The sequence below is a fragment of the Accipiter gentilis genome, chromosome Z, assembly GCF_929443795.1.
Source record: "Accipiter gentilis chromosome Z, bAccGen1.1, whole genome shotgun sequence".
Classification (NCBI taxonomy): domain Eukaryota; kingdom Metazoa; phylum Chordata; class Aves; order Accipitriformes; family Accipitridae; genus Astur; species Astur gentilis.
The window spans coordinates 18,073,524-18,101,389 of NC_064919.1; the positions used below are offsets into that span (position 1 = coordinate 18,073,524).

Below are 27,866 nucleotides of genomic sequence, written 5' to 3' on the forward strand. Positions count from 1 at the left end.
TTTCCATTGAAGGCACCTCATCCCCATTACAAGCAACAGATATCTGAGTCCAGTAACACAGAAAAGTTATGTTCCATTCTTCTGTAGAAAGGGGGAGGTTTTAGAAACATGAATACCTGATGACTCCCTGTATCAAAAGGTTCCAGTGGAAACAGAAATAAATTACCTCAACAGGACAAGTCTTTCTTTTGCCATAATAGCTTCTCATTCTTTGCACATCTTGGGCAGGGATTCATTGCACACCAACACCACAGACTTGCTCAAAGTAAATTGAAGGAAAGATGAAAGGGCATACATGTCTGACAAAGTTTGTGGTTAATTGAAGGTTATTGATTTATTATTCCTTAATTTGAAGTACACATTTCCATGACCAAAGAGCAGATGATAACCCAAAAATCTCTCACACACAGTAAGTGCATGTGTCTGTGTGTACACACATACACCCAAGGTATGCAAGGCAGGCAAAGTATACACTACTGGATAACACACAGATGGCTATACAAGCAGAGTTTTTTAAGTTACCTTCACATCGAAAGGCAGGTGACTCTAGTGACTTTCTGCACACAGTGCAAAACTTTCTTTTGTAATGTCCTGGAGGTCCAAAACAGTGTGCAACTGGAACCTGGCAATGAAGAACACGTTAAGACATCATCAGCCACAACTTTCATAGTGCCAGTTACAATTCACAGAAACTGCTTTATCAGGCCAGACAGGACAGTATATACAACATAAACTTAACTAAGCCTGAGAACAAATATATAGGCAAATCAACATTTTTAATAAAACTTCATATTTAAAAATAAATTTTAGATCCCTATTTTAAATAATTTTTTTTAAAAAAATATTTTTTAAAATTCCTGGGGTTTAATATGTAATATATATATATTTTAAAGTGCTGGTTAGCTTCTTGGTGATCCACAGTGCCATGAATCCAAGAGTTTCCTTTGGGTTCAGTGCCGTGCAACTTACCACAGTTCCTCTCCTAAGTATTCTTAATTGAATCAAAGACGATTAAAGAGTAATAGTTGCACATGTACACAAAATACCCTAAAGACACACTCAAAACATTTTTTAAAAGCTCGGTGCAGTACTCTCCACATGCCTTTCAGCTCTTCCCTGAATATAGCCCAGCCAACTGGCTCATCAGGACAAAGGCATTGGTCTCTCCCTGCCCCGACAAAGCCTCAAAGCCAGGAAGGTAGAGATCCAGCTCTTGAAGTACATCCATGCTGAGGTTCCTATTGACTGTAGGTGGAAGACGATACATTTCAGCTCTTGCCAAGAGCTGTACCAACAGTTTTAGCAAATGAATTTCTAGTATATTATTCACTTATCTTAAAAAGGAAGTTTTTTTCTTGTTTAGTGAATAAAAATGAAGACTGGAATTGATGGTACCAAAAGAACAGAAGAAAAGATGAAAAATGAAGAAACATACTTGAGCTTTATACTTGCTCTAGAGACCACTCTTCCTACAAGTCGCACACCTTTGTTAAACTGACATTCACATTAGAAGGAAGAAGCATAATTGCATCTTCAAAATTCTAGAATCCAAATGACTTCCATAAAAGTTTGCTGTGACTTAGGTATTTAGTATTATGCATCTCACATGCCATTCCTGATATGACAAACATATCAGATTTCTCTTCTGGTTCTTGCATCACACACACAAAAAATATTTCTAGTAAAGGCTGACAAATTATTATTTAGGTATGAAATGAAATTAATCATTCCCAGTACAAAGTTGGAAATAATGACTTAAGATTCATGTAGTCACAGATAGCTTCTTTTCCCCCCAGATGTACTAGTAAACAATCTTCCAAAGTTATTGAGCAGGATTTGAATTTTTCTCCTTGTATATTAGGGTTTTCCCGGGAACCACTACCAGCAAATTCACACATATTGGGAACACAATTTGATGACACACAGAAAGTTGCTTCCTGTTATAAAGGTCTAATTGCCACCAGTGTTTCTGCCTCTGAAAGCATGGGGACAGTTACACTAAAGAATCCCATACTTCAAGCACGTGCAATAAAATAAGCGAGATAAAGTTTTGCCAGATGTAACACAAGGAGAAAGGAACGTTGCTGGAATTTTAATCCAGAAAAATCACTAACCCCCAAACTGCAAAGCATGTGGTTCCTTCAGTCCTCCTCAGAATTAATCTCCAGGAGGTAAAGGAGGATGAAGAGAGGTATGAAATATGCCTGTGTTATCAGACGTGAACAAAACCATGCACAGGAGTTGGCCAGTCAAGCAGAGTCACCAGCTCGCTGCCCCAGCAGACCACATTGTCTGGAGGAATCCTTGGTCCCTGACTGACCCGGAAACTGCCTGTCCAGATCCCAGGGTCCCAACCACGCTGGACTGCCAGCCAGCCTACCAAAAGGATTTTATATTAGTCTCTCCCAACATGATATATTACAAAACATCCTTGCCTCCAAAAGCTTCAAATTTTTACTTTACATACGAATCCAGGATTTAAAAATACAGACAAACCGTGCTTGGGGGTCCATCTCCTACTCCAATCAACCCGAACAGAAATTTCATTCTCTGCAGCCCTCCAGCTCTGACTGACACAAAGTTCATGGTTGGCTTGCATTATTATTTATTTTTCTTAAATCAGAATACTCCAGTCATATAATACATGTTTATAAAAAGAATATAGATCCTTAGGGTGAAAAAAAAAAATCCTGGAGAGCCTGGAAAACTTTAATCAAACTATCTCGGATTAAGTTCAAGGCTCATAATCCCCACCCACTTTTCTTGCACTTTCATGCTACTTCTTCAGGGGAAAGGAAAAACCAAACCTCCCTGTACAGTAATGTACAATGGCTCAGCTATGCTGGAGGTAAAGTGCCAGAGCTGTTTTCTCACTCTAGCTGCTCCAAAAATAAAAGTCCAATCCCAGCTTGATGGGAGAAGGCCACTTGCCCAAAATTCATCCTACACAATGAGTTCAAGTGCAGAAAGAGATAATGAGAATAGCTACGTGAGCACAATCCCAGCCAGACACAGCAATTGTGAGGGGCACTGAAAAGCCCCGGTGGGATTTTGTCATGAAAGCTTTTCTGCACATCTCAACGTGTCTTCAAGTTTCAAGTGTCACCTTGAAGTCATCTGCCTGCCCTACTCTCACCACAGACCCAGGCACAGCGGAGCTGGCCGTCCCCAAGGCAGCAGTACTCCCCTTGAGATCAGATGCAGAGGAGACCTTCTTAGCTCTGGAGTGGTGAATAGCCTGCTTTGGACACCCAACATGAACTTCCCTGTTTGAAACACAGAGAACCTTTCTTTCCCCTAGCCATGAGTCTGGCTATTTTATCTTACACGTGGCATAGAAATGCAGGCTTTTCATTATTGTCACAGAAAGGTACTGCTGAACTAAAAAGGACATTCTGTAGATCAAAGTAGAGTTTTGTGAAAAACAGTGTTTATTTTGGGAAAGACTGTGAGAAAGGACTTTGACAGGAGTCAAACTTATTCAGGGTCTGACTGTACTTATCTAGAAGACTCAAGGGAAGGAGACCAAGTCTAAATTCTGCAGTTGTTCAGACCCTGGTGACAATCCTCTGAAGTCTCGAGTCACTGCCAAAAAGAAGGGAACAACTTGCTGATTGAAATGTTGGGTGGAGAAAAAGAAAAAGGAGAGGGGAGAATGACAACCAATCTGTTCCTTCAACTTCTTCCTTTCTGAAACAAGCCAAAGAAACTTTATTATGAGTGATCTTTTAGAAGTGACAGGTATACAACCACTGCAGAGCCTGGTGGGAAATGGGATGGGCGTAAGACGGAAAGATAAAAAAGAGCAAGTACAACATAATGAACTCATCAATCACATCATGCAGCTCCCTACATTTCTTTTGTTGCTGAACAAGTTCCAAGCACGCAATACATAAAAAAAAAATAAATCAAAACTCAGACTGGGAAAGCCAGTGAGGCAGCATGTCAGAATATGAAATGTTACATATTATTCTTTAAATTATATCCACCTGTAGAAGTACAGCAAAGTACAGACACATAAGGTGGCCTACAGAGAGAAAGTTAATAATTTATGAGAGTTTAAAACCACTTTTCCAATACTACTACTTAAATTACTTTATGCAAACCACTAAAATCAATTTCCGCAGAAAAAACCAGAGAATTTCTGCTGGTAATACCATTAAATGACATCTAAGTGCCCTTATAGTATTGATCAGAAGCCCATCGACAGAAAGTATAGCAGTAACACTCCAGCATAAGCTGCAGAATGACTTTGCATTCATGGACAGGATACTCCTAGCTCCTATTTTGTTTCCTGCCATCTGTTAAGAAATCCAAAGCATTACAGAATGTAACATATTCCTGTAAAAGTGGAACTTGGCCTGTAATAAAATTTGATTCTACAGAAACCAAAAAATTTGATTCTAACCCCTTCAGTGCAATCTGTGCAAGTGCACAGCAGTTCTCCATCATACAGAAAGAACAGCAACAAACTGCTCTTAACATCCAAACTTTGGAAGAAAAGGAAAGGATAGAATAGTTTTCTTTTGGTAGTGCCTTTTAAAATTGTTCCTTACCCTGAAATGCCACAGGTTATCATCAAGCACGTGGCCAACACCAGATCATTAATTTAAGTGCTCTTCCACTGAGGTAGAATCATTACGTACAGAGCAGCCCAGCAACCAACAAACCCTCTGGTTCATGGACAGAGTCAGGTCAGGTCAAGCCTTACTGGTCTGCGACCTTCAGGATACCTCAGTGGGAAAAAAACACAGCTCCAGAAAGGCCTATTCTTCACCCAGCTGCAGCTGCTTTTCTACCAACTCAAGCAGAAGAAAGTTTTTAGCCTGAATCCTGAGCCAAAGACTTCCAGGCTCAAAGGGGAATGAGAGAAATACAGATATACCAAATGCCAGAGTGACAGCTGCTGTCTTTGGCAGTCTTAAAAAAGAACAACCTACTAAAAACTTTTCCTAGACCTGTGTCTAAATACTATTTTTCCACACCCATCTCCTCATCACATCAGAAAGACTCACACTTGGCAGGACTAAAACACACTGGAGAGACTGAGAAAGCAGGGCTGCAGGACCTACAGTAGTGCGGGGCTTAATGAGCTTCAAAGTAGGAAAGGGTAACAGAAACAAGGATACAAACACTCTCACAATAGCCTCCAAAGGTTGAGCAAAAGGAATTTAACTTAATATCACTGGTTTTCAGTTCAAAAACACTGTGGCATTTCAAGCCTAAGCACAACCAGCTTGGAAGCAACCATCTTCATGAAATGCCCACGAGGCTAGTCATATGGGTCTTTCATAAAGACTGCTCTCAACATAAGGCCAAAAAAAATTTGCTCATACAAATTAAAATTGTGTTCCTGAAACAAGAACATCTTCTGTGGATTCTGATGTTTCCAGTTGGCTGGATGCCAGGTGCCCACCAAAGCTGCTCTATCACTCCTCTCTTCAGCTGGACCGGGGAGAGAAAATATAACAAAAGGCTCGTGGGTTGAGATAAGGGCAGGGAGTTGTCACTTGCCAATTACCATCAGAGGCAAAACAAACTCAGCTTGGGGAAAATTAATTTAATTTATTACCAATCAAATCAGGGTAGGATAATGAGAAATAAACCCAAATCTTAAAACACCTTGCCCTCACCCCTCCCTTCATCCTGGGCTCAGCTTCAATCATAATTTTCTCTACATACTCCCCTCCAGCAGCAGCACAAAGGATGGGGAATGGGGGTTGGCGTCAGTTCATCACACGTTGTCTCTGCCGCTCCTTCCTCCTCAGGGGCCAGGACTTCTCACACTCTTCCTTCCCCTGCTCCAGCATGCGGTCCCTCCCACAGGAGACAGCTCTCCACAAACTTCTCCAATGTGGGTCCTTCCCATGGGCTACAGTTCCTCAAGAACTGCTCCAGAGTGGGTCCTTCCCATGGGCTGCAGTCCTTCAGGCACAGACTGCTCCAGCGTGGGTCCCCTGCGGGGTCACAAGTCCTGCCAGAAAACGTGCTCCAGCCCGGGCTCCTCTCTCCACGGGTCCTGCCAGGAGCCTGCTCCAGCGTGGGCTTTCCATGGGGTCACAGCCTCCTTTGGGCATCCCCCTGCTCCAGCGTGGGGTCCTCCCCAGGCTGCAGGTGGAGATCTGCTCCACCGTAGACCTCCCTGGGCTGCCGGGGGACAGCCTGCCTCACCATGGTCTTCACCATGGGCTGCAGGGGAATCTCTGCTCCGGCGCCTGGAGCACCTCCTCCCCCATCTTCTTCACTGACCTGGGGGTCTGCAGGGTTGTTTCTCACATATTCTTGATCCTCTCTTTGGCTGCCGTTTCTGTTCTGCGCAATTTCCACCCCCCCACCCCCCCCTTCTCAAATCTGTTCTCCCAGAGGCGCTACCACTGTCACTGATGGGCTCGGCCTTGGCCAGTGGCGGGTCTGACTTGGAGCCGGCTGGCATTGGCTCTGTCGGACATGGGGGGAAGCTTCCAGCAGCTTCTCACAGAAGCCACCCCTATAGCCCCCCCTGCTACCAAAACCTTGCCACACAAACTCCATACACCAGTGCAAAAGTATTTCCTTATGTAATGCTCCTAAGGTTCACTCTGATACCAAAAACCTTTGTTCTAGAGAGGTAGATATGGTGATCATATCTGAGTAGACCCCGTAATTATTCTGTTCAGGTTACTCAAGTATCTAAACCACACCCTCTCTGAGAGAAGCTAAGAACTTTGTGAGTCAACTTTTCCCAGTATTGACATCTGTTAAATTACTTACTTATTACTCAGTAATCATAAAGAGCCCCTTTATTTGCTTGAAACCTCTGCTTTAACAGCACAAGGTTTCTGCAACTTAAACACACTGCATGAACTTGAGTGCATTCTATTTCTACATTTCCTTTTAGGGACAATGCCTGTCAATTACTTGTCAGTTGTGTCCAAATTGACATTCTTCCTCTGAGCACTTGATGTATCAGTTCACCTTAAAAAGCAAATTTAAGTTCCATGTGGAAGTTCTGAAATCAGATAAGAAACAAAAATGAAATGGTGTCTCAACATATCATAGGACAAGAGAGATGAGAAAATCGAATACTTAGTTATCAAAATTTTAATTGGGGCTGATGAAGGGGAATAATGCACACATCCATATGCAACCTCACTGTATCCAGGAATTTTTTTTCTCCATCCTACAGATCTCTGTGACAGGACATTAGGCCTTATCTATAAGCGCTCAAAGACCCTTCGTGATGGGAACTATACAGTGAATTCCACACCACTTCAAATCAGAAATATATAATACTTCTACTAGAAAATGAGACTTGTGTAAGAACTTTCCACCACAATTAAGAATTGCTTGGACTAGCATTTTTTGTACTGGAAAGAGAAAATGATATGCAAAAGGCAGTCACTCCTTGCTTTTATTTCTACAGAGGAGATCAATGTCCATCTCTTTTTATTGACATAAAGATTAAGAATTAAATGAAACAGAGTGACATCCCATACCACTTCTAAACCTCAAGAATCACTGATAAAGCTATGGGGCTCGTGTGGGAGTTCACAAACTACCAGGCAGCTTGCATCAAGTTTCAACAGAGCATAATAAGATCTCTTGAGTTTAGGAACTAGGGGGTGCAAACCCTGAGGTTAAAGGGACTATCATTTTGGGGATGAAAAGGAGGAAACCGTGGTGCAGTGCTAAGATTTCCAGCAAGCAGTTTTACACCTCATTTGCTTTCTAAATGATGCCATGTGGCTGCTAAACTCCAAGCAACTGCCTTGCTTAAACAGCACAGGTATAGGTCAAGTCTTCAAGAACTACAGATGGACCTTCTTGGTCAAGGTGGTCAGGGCTATCCAGCAAGTGCCCAGGTAAAACCATAGAATCAGAGAATGGTTTGGGTTGGAAGGGACTTATAAAGGCCGTCTAGTCCAACCCTCCCCCACAACAACCAGGGACATCTTCAACTAGATCAGGTTGCTCAGAGACCCGTCCCACCTGACCTTGAATGTTTCGAGGGATGGGACATCTTCCACCTCCCTGCGCAACCTCTTCCAGTGTTTCACCACCCTCATCATAAAAAATTTCTTCCTTATATCTAGTCTAAATTTACCCTCTTTTAGTTTAATGCCATTACACCTTGTCCTATCACAAACAGGCCCTGCTAAAAAGATCAGCTTTGGGTCCAATTGTTGTTAGGACACCCTGTGAAAAAACTCTCACACCAGCAAAGCCTCTTTATCACAGGCAAATAAAAGGGGAAGAAGAGAGAGAAGAACTTTCCCAAACTTGTTTTTATAATACAGAATGTAAAAGAGGAAAAATATTAAGCATATATTTTGTGAAGTCAAGTTCACATTACAGATCTAACTCCACCAACACCACCCCCAAAAAGATACAAGAGGGGCAGGATAAAAAGTCCCTTGATTGATGCATGCCAAAAATACAGTAATTTGAAGATGAGATGTAACAATAACATGCCAACCAGCTTATTCACAAACATTGTATTTCAGCCTGTCTTCTATGACAGTCTACTGGGAGAAGCAGTAAAATCTCAGCAAGCATTCACTGAAACATTTTTAACCCATGTTGATAGAAAACCTCCAACACCTGCAACTACCACCAAGGAATGATTTTCCAAAATTGGATTCCAATTTTTTTCTGCTATACTCTCCAGAACTCCCACCCAATCCAACCCTATCAAATTCTTCTTCCCAGCTTGTCAAGCTCTTTCCCATTTATTAAAAGGTCTATGAGTCATGTGCAGCAACATTACTTAAAAGCTAATTCTCTGAGGCAGTCACACAAAAATCCATTAGACATTTCTGACAGCTGAATGAGACTCAGGGATTTATTATTCCAAGGCAAGTGAAGCGGTAACCAAACCTTGACAGTCTTTGTCTTGCACTTTGTTGGACCTTCCCATTGCTTCTTGGGCAGGGAACAGAGATAGGGAGAGAAAGTAAACAAAAAAGAGGTTGTGTCCCAGTACAGAAGTCCTTCAGCTGCAGAAAAAATGAGATCCTGCTGTTGTGTATACATATGTGTGAAGTGTCCAGTACAGAATAGATTATCATAAGTATCTTTTTTTTTCCTCTCTTTCAGGTCACGAGGAACTGACCCAAATAACCACCTCCACACAGCTGAATCCAGCAGCCAGAGGGAGAGACTCAGGTCAGGAGGCAACACCTGCTTGCCCATGCAGACACCTCTACGAGCACCACAACCTTCCCAGTCACTATCACAACTTGTAAACTCCAGCAGCTACCCATGTTCTGAACTACAAAGCCAAGCTTTACTTTTTGCACAGAAAGCTTCAGGAGAAGCTAATGTCCTAAACCAGCATTCTTCTATTCCAGACAACCTGGCTTTAAGAACAAAAGCGAACAAGAAAGTTTCATGAGCAGCCTATCAACCCTTCTTCCAGTGGAAATGTTTAGAAACCATTATAACAATGCACCAACACAACAAGGAAAAACAAGCATAGCAAATGCCTAACATCACTAAAACCACTTTTCCATTTAGATTTTAAAGAACAATTATACAGAAAACACACATGTACTTCTATGGCAAAGCTAAGGGGTAAAAAGCTTGTAATACAACTTCAATTCCAACCTAACAAGGGAAAATAAAACTTCACATTTCACACCCAATCAAAGAGATTTTGTTTTCACTGTTATTTTGTGGGTTTTTGTTTGGTATTTTGGGGGTGGTCTTTTGGGGTGTTTTTTTGGTTTTGTTGTTGGGATTATTTTGTTTTGTGGGTGTTTTTTGGGTTGGGGCGGTATTTTTCTCTCTTTTTTTTTTTTTTTTTTTTTTTTTTAACATCTCTCCGAGTAGGCAAATACTTACAGGAATGTAGGGGAGAGAGGGTTTGAATTTGGAAAAGTTGCTGAGACCTTACCAGTGAAACAAATCTTATCATCTGCAAACCATAAAAACACAAACTTGTCCAGAAGACTGATCCATGAAGTCTCATTTTTAACATCATGACCTGGATCCAGTCTGGCATACTAAATGCAGGTGATGATGATTAACAATAGTGCAAAAAAAATTCTTAGGGCAGTCTTAACAGTGAACTCATCAAGAATGATCTGAGGCTGGATGCGGTCACGGCATGCTTGTGACTCTGTGGGCCTTTACTTGACCCTGGGAAGGAAACCCTACTCTCAGGAATAAGTTTCCATGAAACATCTGCTGAAAAATTATTCTCTGACAGTTTGACTTAGTATCAGATGACACACACTCTGATGAGCTTTAACAATTGGCATCTTCTCTAGAGGAAATCCAGGAGATTAAAAAAAAAATTTTCATTTCTGTAATACACTGAATATTGACATACTAGAAGGAACTATCACAAAATAAATCCCACCAGTGCTCCCTCCTACATTGGACCTTTTCATAAATAAATAATAAATAATCTGAAAGGAAAGCAGGGAGATTAAGAAAATAAACTTTCCACACATTCTATAAATGATTATAATTTGATTCTTGCTCTGTTATGTTTTTTAAGCAAACGCCAAGTTCAATATTTACTTCAACACAGCCTGCACGCAAAATGTCGTCTCCTATACGGCAGACTTTACTTCCACAGCAGACCAGGATTACTGCAACTTGGATGACTACATCAAGGAGGACAAGGCTGTCCAGAAAGAATAGCACAACCCAGAATTTTCAAAACATAATCATTATAGCTCAACACAGGTAACTCAGAAGACTGTGGCTGCATACAGCAACACTGAACTGCAAACAGCTTTCGGGGCTGACAACAACACTCGGACAAAACAAGTTCTACTGCACAACAAGGATAGTTGGATTTTATGTGAAAACAAAAACCAATTAGATAAAATTCATGTGTTGGGGCAGATAGAGAATGAGGACTGGCAAAAGAACAAAAAAATTACACTTACATCCATGACTTGCTGCAAGTGGAAATATAATAAGTTTAAATGCAGGATTTTTACCATGCAAAAGAAAAGGAACAAATACTATTTTGAACAATGAATTAAACTTAGAGCAAACTCAGAAAAGAAGCAGTCACAAATGTTTAGAACTCTGTCAGTCTAAATTAAATGAATGTTTCCCAGTTGTTTTTGTACCCCAAAGGCCCTTGCAAAAATACCTGTATTATCTGACTCATCGTTCCTTTTCCCATGCTACAATGACTGATTGCCAGCATACTGAAACAATAGTAGATGCTAATTCTGAGTAATAGCATTTCTCACTATCTACATGTCCCTTTACCATGGGTTCTAAGACTTAGAGTAATATTTCTTACTATTTCACTGGCAACTTTCTATGTATCAGACACCTTTTTGACACCCAAGTTATACCTCTCAAGATGAAAAGTGTATGGGGAAGAGGAAGTGTGTAGCAGAGCCTAACAGCATTATCATCTCGACAAAGCAAATTTAAGAAAAACAAGTGGCTAATTTTTCTCTAGTCAAATCCTGAAATTCAAGTTATATATTGTTTTAAACTTCCCCATCTTACCCCCTTAAATAGGTTTCCATAACATAAAGGAACTTGTAAAGATTTTTAGGATACAAAGAAGGGAATCAGCTCCCCTTCATAGGTTCCTGGGTCTACACAATGTGTTCCCATAAATGTGCTTTTAGTCAGTGAGGCCTGTAATGCACATGATACTGATTTTACAGCCATGTCTTGTTTGACTTTTGCATATGGCTCCTTAAAGGTATTTGCAGTATTATACTACTTCTCTACTAAGTTTCTTGTCTCCTCCTTCCCTTTTTTCCTTTTCTGTCATCTGTTCCCAAGTGGATAATATGCTTTGTTTTCTCTTCAGTTTAGCTTCTTAGTACCTTAGTTGCATCCTATTACCTTCTTTAAAGGTGATCCATCTTTCACACCCTTTAAAAGCGATATCTTAAGCATGAAGTCTTGCGGGAGGAAAAGTCACAGGACATCAGAAAACAAGTACTTTATTAATTACCAAAATAAATAAATGTGAATTATTACCATCAGCTGAAGTCCTGCTCTCTGATTTTTTTGGCTTTGAAATCCTATGCTTTTAATGCAATAATTTTATTCTCTGGACATAATGAACAAGCAAATTCTTAAGATGCAGCAATCAGTAGAAGCCAAACACTGCCCCTTTGCTAGGCAGAGAAGCTTTAGCATTTTCCCAGTGAGATGTAATTGCTGTAAAAAATTTGGTGGTGTGCAGAGCTCTTCTTTAGCATGACACATGGTATGGTTTTCGGAGAGCCCTGAGACCAATCAGTCACACCTCTCCATTATTGTGAGGCTTCCAGGTAATGACATGCAAGTAAGAACATCTAGTAATATTTGAAGAATGCAAATAACTGCTGTTCAAAGACAGACTACCCACAGCTGCCCATAGCAGGGACTTTTCAAAGGAAATGTAGGTTTGCCTCCAAGCAGTTATAAAAGCCTCAGTGATGACTAACACAATTGATTGAAGCATTATGATATTAACAAGCCACCACTGTACTACACCATGTTCATTAGTGATAAATTTGTGCTATTATTCTAAGAAAGAGACAAGGCAGTGTGTCCTTACTCACCCTTACAAGGCTGGGAGCAATACATGAGCATGGTATCTTGACATTCTTGAGGCACTTTTCATGAGACATGAAGTTGCACACTGCAGAAATATAATAAGAACCTTTAGCAAATCTTCATAAACAAAGGACTTTGTGAAAAACAAACAAAAAAATCATATGGAGTCAAATACAATTAGGAACACATCTTTTTAATCACATTTGCTCTCCCCTAGGTTTAAGAATGTACATTACCATCACACTTCTTGCAGTGTGTAAACTCCAGCTCATGTGGTTACTAAGATGTTGGCAATGGAAAAGGAAGAAGAGTTTACCCCAATGCATTACAGGCCTACAGCAAGTCATGCCCTCCCACACTCTCTCTCCATAAGCACGAAAATGAGCTCTTAAATTTCAAAAGATATTTTAAACAGTCTAAAGTCCAAAATAGCTTTTTCTGATGTAGCCAAAGCAGATGGACATGTTTGAAAGTGAATTATTCTACAAGCTTGTGCATGTGACAGGAATAAATGGGAGATGACCCAGTATTGTGACACACTGAGCATAATGGATGAAGGAGACAAAATTAAAAGTCACCAGTTGCACGCAGCTTTGAAAGTCAAGAGCAATTACTTCTTTTACTGTGGAAGCAACAACTTTAGAATTCTACCTGAGCTCCACAAAGCATGCTTTCAAGCAGGACAGTGTTTGAAAAAATAATTTCTCATGGGGGTGATATTTTCCACAGCTTCTTACCACGGATTTACATGATGCTAAGCTGTGCAAAGAAAACAAGGGATTCTTTATTTCATTCCCACCACCTCGCATTACTTAGGAACTAACAAGCCATGCAACTATGGCTTTAGAGTCCTCCTCCTTTCAGAATTACTCGCTACCAGGTCAAGCATGAAGGCTGACACAGATACTCAGGCCCTGACCTCTGGCATGGAAGCACAGACCTCTCCCAGTGCCTGGACAGAAGATCACTTGCCAGTTACAACTGTTGCTGTACACAGGAGGTTTCCGCACCTCCCTACTTTGCAGAAGCATGCTGTAGCACCTCCTAAGTTTCGCCAGCAACCGAAAAAAATCTCATGCGCTTCAAGCTTCCCATCTGCAGCCCGTTGCCATTACTGACTGTATATGCTAGTGCCATCAAAAGCTGACAACTTTCCTCTCCTCTCCCATCTCCAGCTCGCTTGCAAGTCCGCTCCTCCCATGCCAACTCAAGCATTAAAATCAAGGTCTACTTCTCTATGCAGCTTACTGCCAGTCCATGCAAAGTAACTTTTCCTTTTGGCAACACAAAAAAAAAAGAGCATGACCCCTTTCACACTGGCACTCATCTTAATGTGAGCAGTAGGCAGATGTTTGTTTTTCATTAGTCTGCAAATCAGAAAAAGAAGCAGCACTGCATGTCACTACTGCATACAAACATGTTATTCGTCATCCGTGGTTGAACAGAGTGATTACTGCACTGATGAAAGAAAGTGGGAACGGAGCAAATCCAAACCTTCCATTGGGTGCTGTGAAGTGTTATGTGCATCTTTAAGGTTGACAGCATTCCTGACTAAATGGTGCAGATAAGGGGTAGAAACAATCAACAAAGGGATGACAAAGCAGATTCTCAGAGCTGAAAATGCAGATGCCCAGCACATTTGGATGTGGTCACTAAAGAGGAAGGAGCACACAGCCCATCAGCCCAGAGGAGACCAAAGATAACAAAGTGATTGTCCAGGCAGAGGAAAGATGCATCTCCTGCTCCAGAAAAGGTAAGACCCCACACAGAAAACTGGTGAATTCTTATCACACTTACGTATGTTATCACAACATAGATGTAGATGGACGTAACCTAGTCTCTCCTCAGGTCTCTGCAACATTTCTACTGACGCTTTTAGAAGGGTCAGCTGGTTGCTGTGAGAGCAGGTCTGCAGATGCAGCAGGAGAAAAGTTACCTGTCTGTTAGCAGCTAATCTGAAATTTACCACATACACCCTGCCACTGCCAGAAGACACTTGCCCCAGCCATTTAATTGTTTAGGCAGCCTCCTCACTGCCTCACAGGTGGTGCCTGAAGCTCAGCTGAACCTGGCTAGGTGAGGGGTACTGGTCTTTGCAGACAGAAGAGGCTAGTCAAGTAGAAAGCATCAGTGACTAATGAAATTCAGTGAAATTGCACTGTTTTGCCTTGGTTTTCTGGTTCAGAAGTGGGCAGGCTAGAAAGGAAAAAACAGAGCAAGGTGCTACAGATTGCTCCAGGAAACTTTATCACCTGCAAGAAGCAGCAGGCAACCGAAGCCTGCAAGACCAGTATCTCCAAGTGGCTACTAGCTTTATTTTAAGTGCACACACAATAACTTAATACACAAGTTAACCAAGCCCTGTACAAACACCTCAGGGAATTCAGAGAAGAAGGCTCTGAATCAGCCAATAGAAGTGAGGCTCCTTCCATGGGCATGGATAGACCTTGAGATACATTCTTCATTTATTCAGACAACTCAAGTCACTACACAATACCATTTGCGGTGACAGAAGCAGCAAAACATGGTCCTGCATAAAACCAGCATCTCATGGTTCAGCTGAGGAAACATCTCACGGCACAGAAAAATATACTAAAAAAGAATTCAAACCAGCAACTTCAGACAAGCAGTAAAATCAAAAGGTGAATGAAGGCTTCAGACAGGGAGTAAAACAGGAAGGTGCATAAAGGTTTTAATTGTTTGAGTATCTACAGAAAAAGACAACATGCAAAATAAAGAATTTCCTAAATTCCTAATGAATTGCCTAAATCAAGGGAAAGATAGAAGCATTTGCAAAGAATCAAATTAAGGAATATGAGGAGACAAATGGCAGGAGATCAGTGCTGCCCAAACTGGGATTTTAACATTCTCCATTAAAGATTTTCACACATTTTTCAGGAGGTACCTACGCACCTCTCTTCTTGTCACATGCTTCAAATTCGGCAGGGAGGATGCGCTCTGGCTAAGTGTTTTTTTCCTGTCCCACAAAATTCCCCAGGGGCTGAGCAAACTCTTAAAAGTCACCATTTTGTATTTGTTTTCCACATTCCCCAAATGAAAAAAAAAAAAAAAAAAAAAAAAAAAAAAAAGGCAGCAAGCCGAACTGAAGCATAAACACTATCTTGCAGGGGAAGGGGGAATCCTAAATTTGTATGAGTAGTCCTGGGGAGGCAACACAATTAAGCCTGAAGTTCTGACAACCAGGAGACATTTGGTGTTTTTAAGGGGTGATCTTTCAACAGGAAAAACATGTCAGAAGATGCTGTGTGAAGTTTCAGGAGATTAAATGTACAATTTTGAGGAAAAAGCATTTAAAGGAAAAGGAAGAGGACAGGCTGTTCTATTTACAGGAAGAGGATTTCTTTATACATACAGACTCAGTGACAAGCTACCAGCAGACACATCTATGCATTGTCTAAGTCAAAACAAGGCAATTTCAACTGCAGCTTTCAGATACTGTACACAAAACTGATGGTTTCAGTCAGGCTTGAAAGGCTGGAGTGTTCAGTGCATCATTTAGCTAAGTATTTTAAACACTGCCAAAAGTACCTAACAGCATGGATGAAGGGAGTGACAAACACTTGGGGTATATTTGAAGAAAACAGCGCCTGCAACCTTCAAACTGAAATTTGAATACAAGACACCTATATCCAGGTTTAAGCTGCAGGAAGCTATACAACACTGAGGGAAGATGAACAGTCATGATTTCAAGAGACATTGACAGAATCCACAAAATCGTTTACTTGCAGGTTCAGGGGACTCCATGTGGTCTCTCCAAGCTCCTAACTATACAGTCAGGCATATAGCAGCAACCACATTTGACAACTTTCCCTTGCTCCAGTTCTCTACTCAATGATAAATGATATCATTCATATGAAAAAATAGATATTCCCAATGCACAGCAAGAAGCCAGGTGGGCATCAGGCACCACAGGAATGCTCCCTGTCCACATTGAGCATGAGACATGGCTTTACAGCAGTCTCTGCCCATAAGCCTTCACTTTCCAGGGCCACTTTCCCTATCACATTTTGTTTGACTTGGTGATTTAATAAAGACAATGTGTACATACAGCAACACCCAGTGAACATACAGGCAGTAGCTCTTCAACATACACTTGCAAGGAAATAAAAAACCTCTCTCTCCAGCCCTCCCTAGGAAGGCAGGAGATAAAAGCTGGGCATCACTGTAACTCATGAGCTATGTAACACTTGCTAGCAAAGCAAGGGCTGTTTACACCCTCCAATATGCCACACTTTTTCCATATAACCCTTTTTCTCTCTGTCCCCAAGACAGACTTCAAAGCAGATCCCAAAAGTGGGAAGAAGAAAAAGGTCAATTATGTCCTGTACAGACTCTAGCAATGTATCAGTGTCCCATGCAAGCAATGGCTGGGTGGGAATTGCTTATGAAATACCGAATTTAACACATAATCTTCTCCCACTTTTGAAAAGACCACCCAGTCCTGAGCAAAATCCTAGGTGCTGAAAATTACTTTTGTCTCCTCTTTGAGGAGATACTCACCATAATTCAGTTTTGCTGTTTTTCAAACATACAATTTATTTGTAAATTCATATTTTAACATGTTAGTCTTTTTTTTTTTATTTTAACTTTAAGAATTGTATTTATAAATCTAATTTTACATTTGCTAAACAGCTTTAAAAGTAGAACTACCAAATTGCTCTCCAAAAAAGATCAAGACATGTCAACACAAAGACCAAAATGGATTGATCCTCTCTGGGAAGTGTGATCAGTTTAACACAAGACTCACTGTGGACCTATTCACATGTGCATTCTTAACCCAAAAGCACTTCTCTCATTTCAGTGAGTGCTTGTTTTGAGCTTAACAAAAGCACCTGCAAAGTAAATCGCAGTTCCTCCTCCAGCCCTCTGCTGTCTGGATTTGTGATCCTGACAGTCACCTCCTGGCCCTCTGCCTCTGGTTCTTACGTCTCAGCCAACTTGCACCAGTACCACAAGCAGCAGTAACACTCTCTCCTTCTTCCAGCTATTCCCTCCCGTTGTCTTCACTGCAGGGTGCCACGACCCACCGGTGACCAACACAGGAGCCATCACCCGCCTCCTTGCCACAGATCACACAGAGGACTCTCAGAAAGAGCGAGCTCCTGCACCCGAAGACAGAGGAAAGTTCCTGCAACTCTCTCAATGCAATGCACACTGCATGCACTGGCACACAGCTGACCCACAGCAAAATTCTGTTAACTCCCAAGAAACAACACAGTGTTTTGGCCAACTACCTGTCACAGAGCCAGCACTGGGAAAATTTCATACCCTGACGTGAAGTGACAACAGCACAATGACTCCATACTGCCTGGATGACTTGGCAAATAATAATTTCATTTTGTTTGGCATTATCTGTGAATGCCATTAACTTACTTACATTTTGCTCACCTGCACAAATTGTAACTCTCAGCAAGTGCCTGCCAAAGTTTCTTCTGATCTTTTAACAAAGGTTATAGATTACTGAATGACCTAGTTGACTAAAGGGCTTATTCTTTTTAAAACAAACCATTAGCTCAACCAGGAATGGCCTAGTAACTCAGAATTGTTTTCCCAGCTATCAGTACACAATAAATTTTTCATTTCTGGAAAAACTTAAGTGCAATGCATTAAAGAACATACTCCGCTCGTTAACGTGAATATAAATAAAACTAAATGAAAAGCAATAATTCTCTGGGGCATCTTGTTAAATGTAAGACTTGGAAGAAGTCCCTGTCTTGGAGAGTCTACTGGACCGGATGGCCTGATAGATGTAGGAGTATTACATAAATGAAAACTCTCTACAATCCTCTACAAAAAGCCCTATAAATTTACATAGGTTACATGGAAGAATTACAAGGAGGATTAAAACAAAAATTGAGGAAAAGAAAATGCCTTCTTGAAGATGTAATGCTGCATGAAACTCTTAGAGTAAGACTCACCAGCAGCTCACTCACTGCACAGACAGTATGTGCACACTGTGAGTTTACAATGTGCCACAGAGGTGGCTTTTTTGCCACTCCGCCCCATTCCTTTGCTAACAATGTCTACCATTCAATTTGTCTTTTTTTTGACAATTACACACTGGGCACATACTTCCCTAGCCACATCATTACAACTCTAACTTCATTTATTGCCTGATCTGTACAAGCTGACTCAAGGCTCATCAACTTGTAGGAGTATTTTTCCCCCCTTCATACAAATCACTTTACATTCATCAACCCAGTCAATAAAATGGTAGATTAAAATTAATTCACTTAAAAGATTCTTCTGCAATCCTTAGCAGCCGATGTCCAATGTGAACTCTCAGCTCGCTCCTGGCCTTTGTAGATGGGGCAGTGGGCTGCTAACGATAAAGTTGAATCGCATATGCCCTACCAAGTCATTGCTAACACAAATCCACCTGCAACCTTGTACGAGTTCATTGCTTCCCTCTGTAACTTTTGTCTACCACCCAAACCCAGGCCTGCAGTCAGTGTGGTTTTGTTTTAGCATTTCACACATCGTGAATGCCAACTTTCAGTTCCAGAGGGAACCTTGCATGCGTAGTACCCTCAGTTATATCTGTCTTCTGCTAAGATGCTCAGAAAAATAAGACAAATAAAAGGCTGTGGTTATGGCTAGCAACTGACTCTGGCACTGGGCCACCCTTTGGGTGGCCAGAGGACTGTGGTCCACGTTTTCTTGAGTGCGTTGAAATTGTACAGGACAAAAAACCCTGCTTCTACAGATTAAATACTGGACAGCTTTTTTTTTCAACAGGGGCCTGCAAGCGTTATAGATGATCCCTATCCAAACACATGCCATCTTTAAAAGGTTATCTTTAAAAAAAAGATAAATTCAGCAGATGGAGAAACACGGACAAAGTCCTCATCAGGTATCTGAAGTGCAACTTTAACTCTGCCTACCCTAAACTGGAATGTGTCTCTGTACTCACACATATTTAGTCTTAAAAATCTGAAGTACTCATTTTAAAAATCAAACACATTAATAAATAGCTTCCTGGACCGGATGCAGGTGATACAATTATGTCCTCCCCATCTCCAGCTTATGGCAACTTCCACTCTTTATCATAAACCCCTACATTCTGAGACACTCTCTCCTCCTTTTTCACAGGACAATCTTCAGCTCATTACTGCATTTTATACATCAAATAAAACTCATCAGTAATCAAATTTTTCTTTTTCCATCTGAACAAATCCCAGCAGCTACAAGGAGCAACATTTTCTGCTCAGATCAAAGGTGGGCAGGTCTCTGAAAAACCAGGACCATGCCCATTAATGCTTCCCACCACAGGTTTCCTGACTCCGCTGTGCGAAGACTGCAATAGGCCACAATTGCCCCAAAGTTTGATTGCCCCAGGAGAGGGGCAATTGTTTGAAGCGATGGGTGACACAAAAAGTTCTGTTCTTAACAAGTAGTGAAAGGATAAGAACACAGACATGTATCTTGTGATAAATTTGGTCAGAGCCCGCATTTGCTGGCTGCAACTCCAGGGTGATGAGCACTGGGAGTACGACTGTTGCTGTTTCTCCAGGGAACTGTTGGGGCTAGGTGGACTCCTTGGGAAGGTGACAGCACAGGCACTTTATACACTACCACATGCCTGGTGCAACAGACCACCGACCTCAGCAAGAAATCAGAGCCATCAAGTTTAGGAGCGGTTTCAGGGCAGCACAAAGGATATGCAGTACAGTTTCAAGCCTTGTGCTTCATAGCAAATGTGACTATGTTTTAAATGCAACACGTACTACAGGAAGAATAATGACTCATGCCATTTACTCCAGAGGGGTAATTCACTCCGGCAGGGTGAATTTTTCAGTTCCTTTTCAATACTTTTAGTAATTTTCATTAACTACAGTAGAGAGCATTACTGTTAAGAGTGCAGTACATCTAACTACATAGCCTGAAGTTAAGGTCAGGTTCTCATATGCTGAAAATCAGCACAACTCCTTTCAGCTTTCTAAAGCACAACAATTTACAGAAGCCAAGATTCTTTTACTTCAAGTCAATACAGCAGATTATAAAATAAACCATGTAATATGCATCTTGTTTTTATCAAGATGAAAGAATGAATTAAGGGTGGATTATACCCTCAAAAAGATTCCCAGGCATCCTGTAAAGTTTAGGGATGAGAAGAGATATCCATCAGTACTTCCAGCAACATGTTTCCCTTAAACAGCTACAATTATTACAAATCTTTGTTCACCAACTTACAAGGCATCAACAATCCAGAACAAGAGGAAGTATTTGAATTTGCCTATGCTACATCAAGCCGTTATTGCAACCTATTCTGAATTAGAGGCATTCCTCTCCCCAAAGTCAAAGCTATTCTTCAGAATACTAATGTTGCTCAGAATTACAAAATGTTTTCCTACTCCAGATGCCAAGCCTGAGAATGCTACAAATTCAGCAATTAACAGAAAAGTCTCAGCATTTATCAAAACAAATGACTGTGGGAATTCAGAGGTCTCACATTATTTGCTACTGAGAAGACACCTGCTGGGAAGGAGGAGATGAGGACATTCCAGAGCCCGAGTGATGAGGGAAGCTTAAGGATGGAAATCCTATTCTTTTCTGATCTGCAAACCAAAACTCATTCCAAGCAGAAAGATAGAAGAGTAGTAACAACTCTGCTCAGCTGATGTCAAACATTCACATTATAGTTTAGACAGTTTCCAGTTCCAATTTCTGTGCCACATACCTACACTGTCAAAATAATTTCTACAAAAATATTTACTACTTTGGGCATGAATGTCAGTATGTCCCAGTGTCCTGGCTTCAGCTGGGATAGAGTTAATTTTCTTCCTAGTAGCTGGTATAAGTACTGTGTTTTGGATTTAGTATGAGAATAATGTTGATAACACACTGATGTTTTCAGTTGTTGCTAAGTAGTGTTTGTACTAAGTCAAGGATTTTTCAGCTTCTCATGGCCAGCCAGCAAGAAGGCTGGAGGGACACAAGAAGTCAGGAGGGGACACAGCCAGGACAGCTGACCCAAACTGGCCAAAGGGGTATTCCAGACCATGTAATGTCATGCCCAGTATATATAACCTGGGAGAGTTGGTCTGTGGGGGCAGATCGCTGCTCAGGAACTAACTGGGCATCAGTCAGCGAGTGGTAAGCAATTGCATTGTGCATCACTTGTTTTGTATATTTCAATCCTTTTATTATTATTGTTATTTGTTTATTGTTATCATTATTATTTTCTTCCTTTCTGTCCTATTGAACTGTTCTTAACACACAAGTTTTACTTTTTTTACTCATCCCATTGGGTGGGGGGGAAGTGAGTGAGCAGCTGTGTGGTGCTTAGTTGCTGACTGGGGTTAAACCACTACACCCAGAGGTAACTGTAATGAAAGAACGTAGGTAACACATTCACTTTTACAGAAAACTGGGCAGCAAGCAACCTCAAGAGCTCATCTAGTCTATTTTTCTGTATTCCTGACAAGTGTCAGCCAAACCTGCTCCAAAAACCCACCCAAGAGAGGCAACCCACAGCCTCTCTGCACAGCCAACTCTACATCCTCCAAAGTCCTTACAGTCAGGAGCCTGGTGCTGGATGTCCAAACCAAACCCCCCTTTATTACAACATATGCCCAGCATTTCTTGCCCTGTGTACTACTGCCATGAAGAACTGTTCATTTTCCTCTCTCTTTGCAGCTACTTCTGCAGCTAGGTACCTTAGTGAGACAAGGTTCTGGTTATTTTAACAAGTCAAAGAGGCTTATTTTGGGCACTTACTGACAGCAGAACTGAAAGGACAGCAAAAAACACAAGGTGGCAAACCTTACCTAGTTTTTCAAGTGGTTATTGTCATCCCTCCTCTCACAAGAAAAAGGAAGAAAGAAAAAAAAGACAGTGCTCAGCAAGCGAAAAAACAGGTTTTTTTTAAGAGCACTGGCAATCATTGCTAGAATAAGAGAAAACAAGATGTTCTCATATTACGCCTCTTATTAAGGAAGGGCATGCAAACATTTCAGTCCAGCCACTTCCCCCAGGGTTACCCTGAAACACAGCAGGGACCTCTCCCTTCTGGTGGATCACCAAACCAAACCACTTTAGTCCAGGACCCAGAAAGGCTTCCAAAAATTCCAATTTTATTTGCCAGTATTTGTAGAGATGTCTTAGCTTCCACCTCTGTTCTGCCAGATCTTGCAGTCATGAAAGAGCAGCTCTGGTTTATAGTCTGGTTGCAAGCATTTGGGGAAGGAAGATGGGTACAGAAGAGCTGAACGTGGAAGAATCAGCTTGCTCAAATTAGTTTAATAAAAGTATACCCATGCACATAATGACAAGGATGCCCAGTGCAGGAGGCGTAGCTACCGCAGCATACTGACAGAAGGACAACTGCCTATAGATTGACAGAGCAGAACAAACAAGAAATCTATCAAAGCCACGGAGTAAACCAAAGCTTCAAAGCTGCTGTCTTGCATAACAAGAACAGTCTCTGCTTTCCAAACAATGAATCAGTGGGACTTAAAGGGCCTATCAGCACCAAGACAATTCAGGCCAAGTCAGTCTAACTGTATCAAAACAAAGCTTTATTTTGGCCAAAACTAAGTAGGTTATTTCCTCCTCTTTTCCTGCTCTTCCATAGCATGTGCCTGATAGGACAAAAGCCAAAATACAGGCTTAATCTTACAGTGCCTCTGCCCTTTAGGGGCTTTTTTACTCGCTTCTGAAGTTGTCCTCAGTCCTGCAAGGAGGCTATTTTGTTCAGTAGGACCACCTTTGCATTGAAGAGATCGCCTTTGCATTGAAGAGATCGCCTTTGCATTGAAGAGATCCATTGATAATTAGAAGACAATAGCTTTGAGGAAATGCCCACAGGCTAAGTAGTCACAGACTGAAGAAAAAGACTTTGGGGATTTGGGTTTTGTTGACTTTTTTTAATCTCAATGTTTTTGAATTATTATCTAAAACACACTGTTATCAGACTGCTTATGCAGACAGGACCATTCAAGCTGATGGAAAAGATGCTATTGTAACAAGTAACTTAAAAGCAACGCTCTCTTTTCACTGGAAGTTTGTGGGACTTAACTTTTACATTTGTTACACAGCTTTGAGCTCCTCTTCTACTGTAGCAGCTTGCCAACACAGACACATTTAGCTTTTTTATTTATGACCGTGACCACAGGCCAGCCTGAATACTGTGACTATTCACTGGAAGGAATGCTGGATGCAGTGCATGGGTCTTGCCAGCTTATTTCCCAATTCAGCAGAAACATGCAGAGACCTGTATGCAATATTGGTATGCTTTCTCAGACAAAAACACAACCTAGTTTAAGTTTAGAAGTCTGTTGTGCAATGCTTGCTAAATGTCACCAGAAAAGCTGTCACTAGAAGCTTTGTCTTCCCAGAACATTTCAAACAACGGCAAGACAGGAGTGGAAAAATCTCTGAAAGCTTTAAGAAGTCAGGCGTTAAAAACACCCTTCTCTCTCACTGCAGTGAGAAACCTTGGGCCTTTGCTTGTCTTACAGTTCAATGAGACCGCACCGTGGATCCTCTTCCTCTGAAAATCCAGAAGAAACGAGAAACCTGTTAAGGTTTTCTAAATATTTACTGAGTATCCTTATAGACAACTTGTATTTGCCAGGTCCTTTCTCCTCCAGGACTCTCCAGCCTTAGCAACTAACCAGCCATACCTGTGTCCGCTTTAAATGGAGATAACCAGCATCTACCCTGCCTGATAAAAATACAGCTTTCCCCTGCACAACATGGATGCATTGTACTTTTTATTTCCAGAATTGTGTACATGACAGCAAGCTCTATTTATAGGTATGGATACGCAAAAGAAATGGTTTTGTAACATCTGAGCTTTGTAATTTCAAGGCAGCACATTTGAATTCCTATTCATTTGTATTTCAGATACGCTGTTAGGAAATAACATAGCAACAAGTCAAGTGAAAAGAAGACAAGCTACTGAATAACGAAACAGTCAAATGAGTTCAATGATATACTTAAAGCATCCATCATAAAAGCACAAGTCTGGTTATACTAGGTTTGCTGGAATGGCGGTAGCCTTACAAAGCCCCTGGGCTACCCTATGGACCTCTCACTCTCTTATAAGTAAGGCTGTAAATATTCTTAAGTCTAACAACAAACTGTCTTGCTTCTCCATCTTCCCTGTTACAGTAAGCCCAGTATTGACAAATGAACTAACAGAACTTCACCTGTCAGAAAAGCACCCTCCCCATCCTACCATCTCCTGACTTCACCCGGAGCAGGTTTCCTAAAACCTGCTAAGTAGGCAAAGCTAGAGCACCTACAGCTGGAGAGACAACAAAGGCACCTACGCTGTGTGCATGGTTCCACCAGGTCTTCACAATCCAAGGAGCAAATAATAACTGCACAAGCAAGCAATACCACATTAGCAAAAGTAGCCATCTCCATTTGGTCAAGAGGCTTTTTTAGGTCATAACCATAGCCAGCAGAAAATCTAGACACCCTACCAGCTGCACTTATGCAAAGAAGAGGGATCCACCTTCTCCACTTAACATGCTGCAGTTCACCCTCCTTCCGTGCTGTAAAGTATGGCAAATAATAACATGGCCTGGCTCAATACAGGCTTCAATTAAACAAATTGGCTGGCTGGTCACATCCAGAGGGCAGAGGTCAACAGCACAATGTCCAGATGGAGATCAGTGAAAAGTAGTGTCCTCAGGGGTCTGTACTGGGACCAGTACTGTTTCATATCTTCATCAGTGCATATACAGTGGGATCGAGTGCACGCTCAGCAAGTTTGTAGACAACACCAAGCTGAGTGGTGCAGCTGACACACCTGAGGGAAGGGATGCCATCCAGAGGGACCTGGACAAGGTAGAGAAGTGGCCCCATGTGAACCTCATGAAGGTCAACAAGGCCAAGTGCAAGGTCCTGCACTTGGGTACAGGCAACCCTCAGTATCAACACAGGCTGGAGGATGAAGGGATTGAGAGCAGCCCTGAGGAGAAGGACTTGGGGGTCCCACTGGCTGAAAAGTTGGATGTGAGCCAGCAACATGCCCTTGCAGGCCAGAAAGCCAACTGTATCCTGGGCTGCAATAAAAGAAGCATGGCCAGCATGTTGAGGGAGGGGATTCTGCCCCTCTGCTCCGCTCTGGTGAGACCCCACCTGGAGTACTGCATCCAGCTCTGGGGCCCCTGACATAAGAAGGACATGGACCTGTTGGAGCAGGTCCAGAGGAGAGCCACAAAAATGGTCAGAGGGATGGAACAGCTCTCCTATGGGGACAGGCTGAGAGAGTTGGGGTTGTTCAGCCTGGAGGAGAAGAGAAGGCTCCACAGAGATCTTATTGCGGCCTTTCAGAGGGGGCCTATAAGAAAGATAAGGATGAACTTTTTTAGCAGGGCCTGTTGTGATAGGACAAGGTGTAATGGCATTAAAATAAAAGAGGGTAAATTTAGACTAGATATAAGGAAGACATTTTTTATGATGAGGGTGGTAAAACACTGGAAGAGGTTGCCCAGGGAGGTGGCAGATGTCCCATCCCTCGAAACATTCAAGGTCAGGTTGGACAGGTCTCTGAGCAACCTGATCTAGTTGAAGATGTCCCTGGTTGTTGTTGGGGAGGGTTGGACTAGACGACCTTTATAGGTCCCTTCCAACCCAAACCATTCTATGAAACTCTATGAGAAAGGTGAGTTCTGCATAGACTTTACTTTCTCCTTGAAAGACAGCTGGATCTGACTTCCCACCTGTGAAATGAAGGTGGGCACAGAATTTCAAAGGCATATGATTTTAGCACAGAACGTGTCCCTGACATTAGTAGCTTTTTCTTCTTCACAGGTGGAAGATGGCTAGTGCCACTCTCACATTCAGATCCAGAAAGCACCCAACATATTCTCTTTTCTTGAGGATTAAGCCAAGGACAGGACAGTGTCCTGGGACAAGGCACTGGTTCACTGATGGAAAACCAGAAATCTCCAAGAGGGCTACAACATCATGAGAGAGCTCAGCAACTCATCTCCTTTCAGTTCCCCAAAAAAGATCCTCCAGAGGAAGAGGCATCCCCCTCACAACACGGAGTTGCACAGGGAACCTGGACAGACACTGTTTTTCCCCTCTGTCCACTGAATTTGTCTTTCCACTGCATGGTTCTAGCATGGTAATGCACTACTGGGAAGTCACACCCATCATGCAACAGCCACAGACCATTGGGATGGCTGTGACTCTTTCCAGTGAAGATGAATCACAAGCTCCCAATGTTAGGGGGCTAGCAGTGGTAGTCAGTGATGCTGAAGAACAGGGATCCCGAAAAGAAATCATCTCTGACCCACAGAAATCTGTTTGAGGGCAAACAATTAAGCACTCAGTTGCTCTTTTGTACAGGCTAGAGGATGAAGGTTGCCATACAAACCAGATGCCAGACCATGTAACACCATGCCAGACATGTCGTGGCTTTTTGCCAGGTCTTCCAAACTGCAGCCTTTACACAGCTAGAAAAGGTCAAGCCAGCTTGAAATCTGTCAGAAAAAGCTTTTAATCACCTTCAATTCACCTGCAGTAAAAGGCTACAGCTCCTAACACCCTTGAAGGGAGAAGAGAGGTCCTCTTCTGACCTCTGACATGCAACTCAAAATTTCAGCAAGATGCCAAGGGGATAAGAAGAAAATCAAGTACCAGATACCACTATAGACAGGCCTCTTGAAGACCACTTAAATACTAGTCTTTTTCCCCGGCTCTGCCTTAAGCTGGATACTCTCCTGTTTTCTGCTGCAGATTGCCCATGTGGTCAGCTGAACCATAGATTAAAAAACAGTGGCTAGAGCAGAGAGGTGCCAGCTCTGCTGCATCTGCAAGTGAAATGGGAGAGCAGGGGCAGAGAAACATGTAATGGTTAAAACCAGGAGAGGGACAAGGAAGACCCAGCTGGACCACAGAACCACCTACTGTAGAACATGGGTGTCAGGAATGCTAAAGACATGGTACTTAACTCCCTGCAGCTGTTGTCTGCAACAGCTCCTCCAATTCACTGCTTTACAAAGAGAAACTTTGTCAATTGTTTATCAGCACTCTCCAGCTGACTCACAGCTACTGGTCAAAACAAAGAGCTATAGCTTACAGCATTCGGAACAGAGTAACACAACAAAAACCACAAGGCAGTCTGACCCAGCCCTCAATTTTAAGGAAAATCCGCTAAGACAATTTGACATTTACTGCAAGCGTCCTTATAACTAAAGCTTCATCATGGTTAGGGAACCTACATAAACCCTGCCAGTTTCCAGCCCTCACATACATGGCCTCCTGCATGACTATCACTGGTTGCTCAGTATAGTGCCTAAAACTTCACACACCACAATGTCAATATCAGACTTCAATAACTAGTTTCTGAAAACCCGGGTGGACAA

At 41.9% G+C, this 27,866-nt stretch overlaps 1 protein-coding gene across 2 annotated transcripts in view; it reads right to left on the reverse strand.

The window, feature by feature from the left end:
* DGKQ (diacylglycerol kinase theta) overlaps window positions 1-27,866 on the reverse strand; it is a 102,556-nt gene that overhangs the window by 63,283 nt on the left and 11,407 nt on the right. For both annotated transcript variants that reach the window (XM_049795884.1, XM_049795882.1), the window contains exons 2-3: window positions 12,519-12,598; window positions 523-622 (exon numbers count right to left, since the gene is read on the reverse strand). In XM_049795884.1, coding sequence (XP_049651841.1) covers window positions 523-622; window positions 12,519-12,598 — 180 coding nt within the window. The remainder of the gene's footprint in view (window positions 1-522; window positions 623-12,518; window positions 12,599-27,866) is intronic.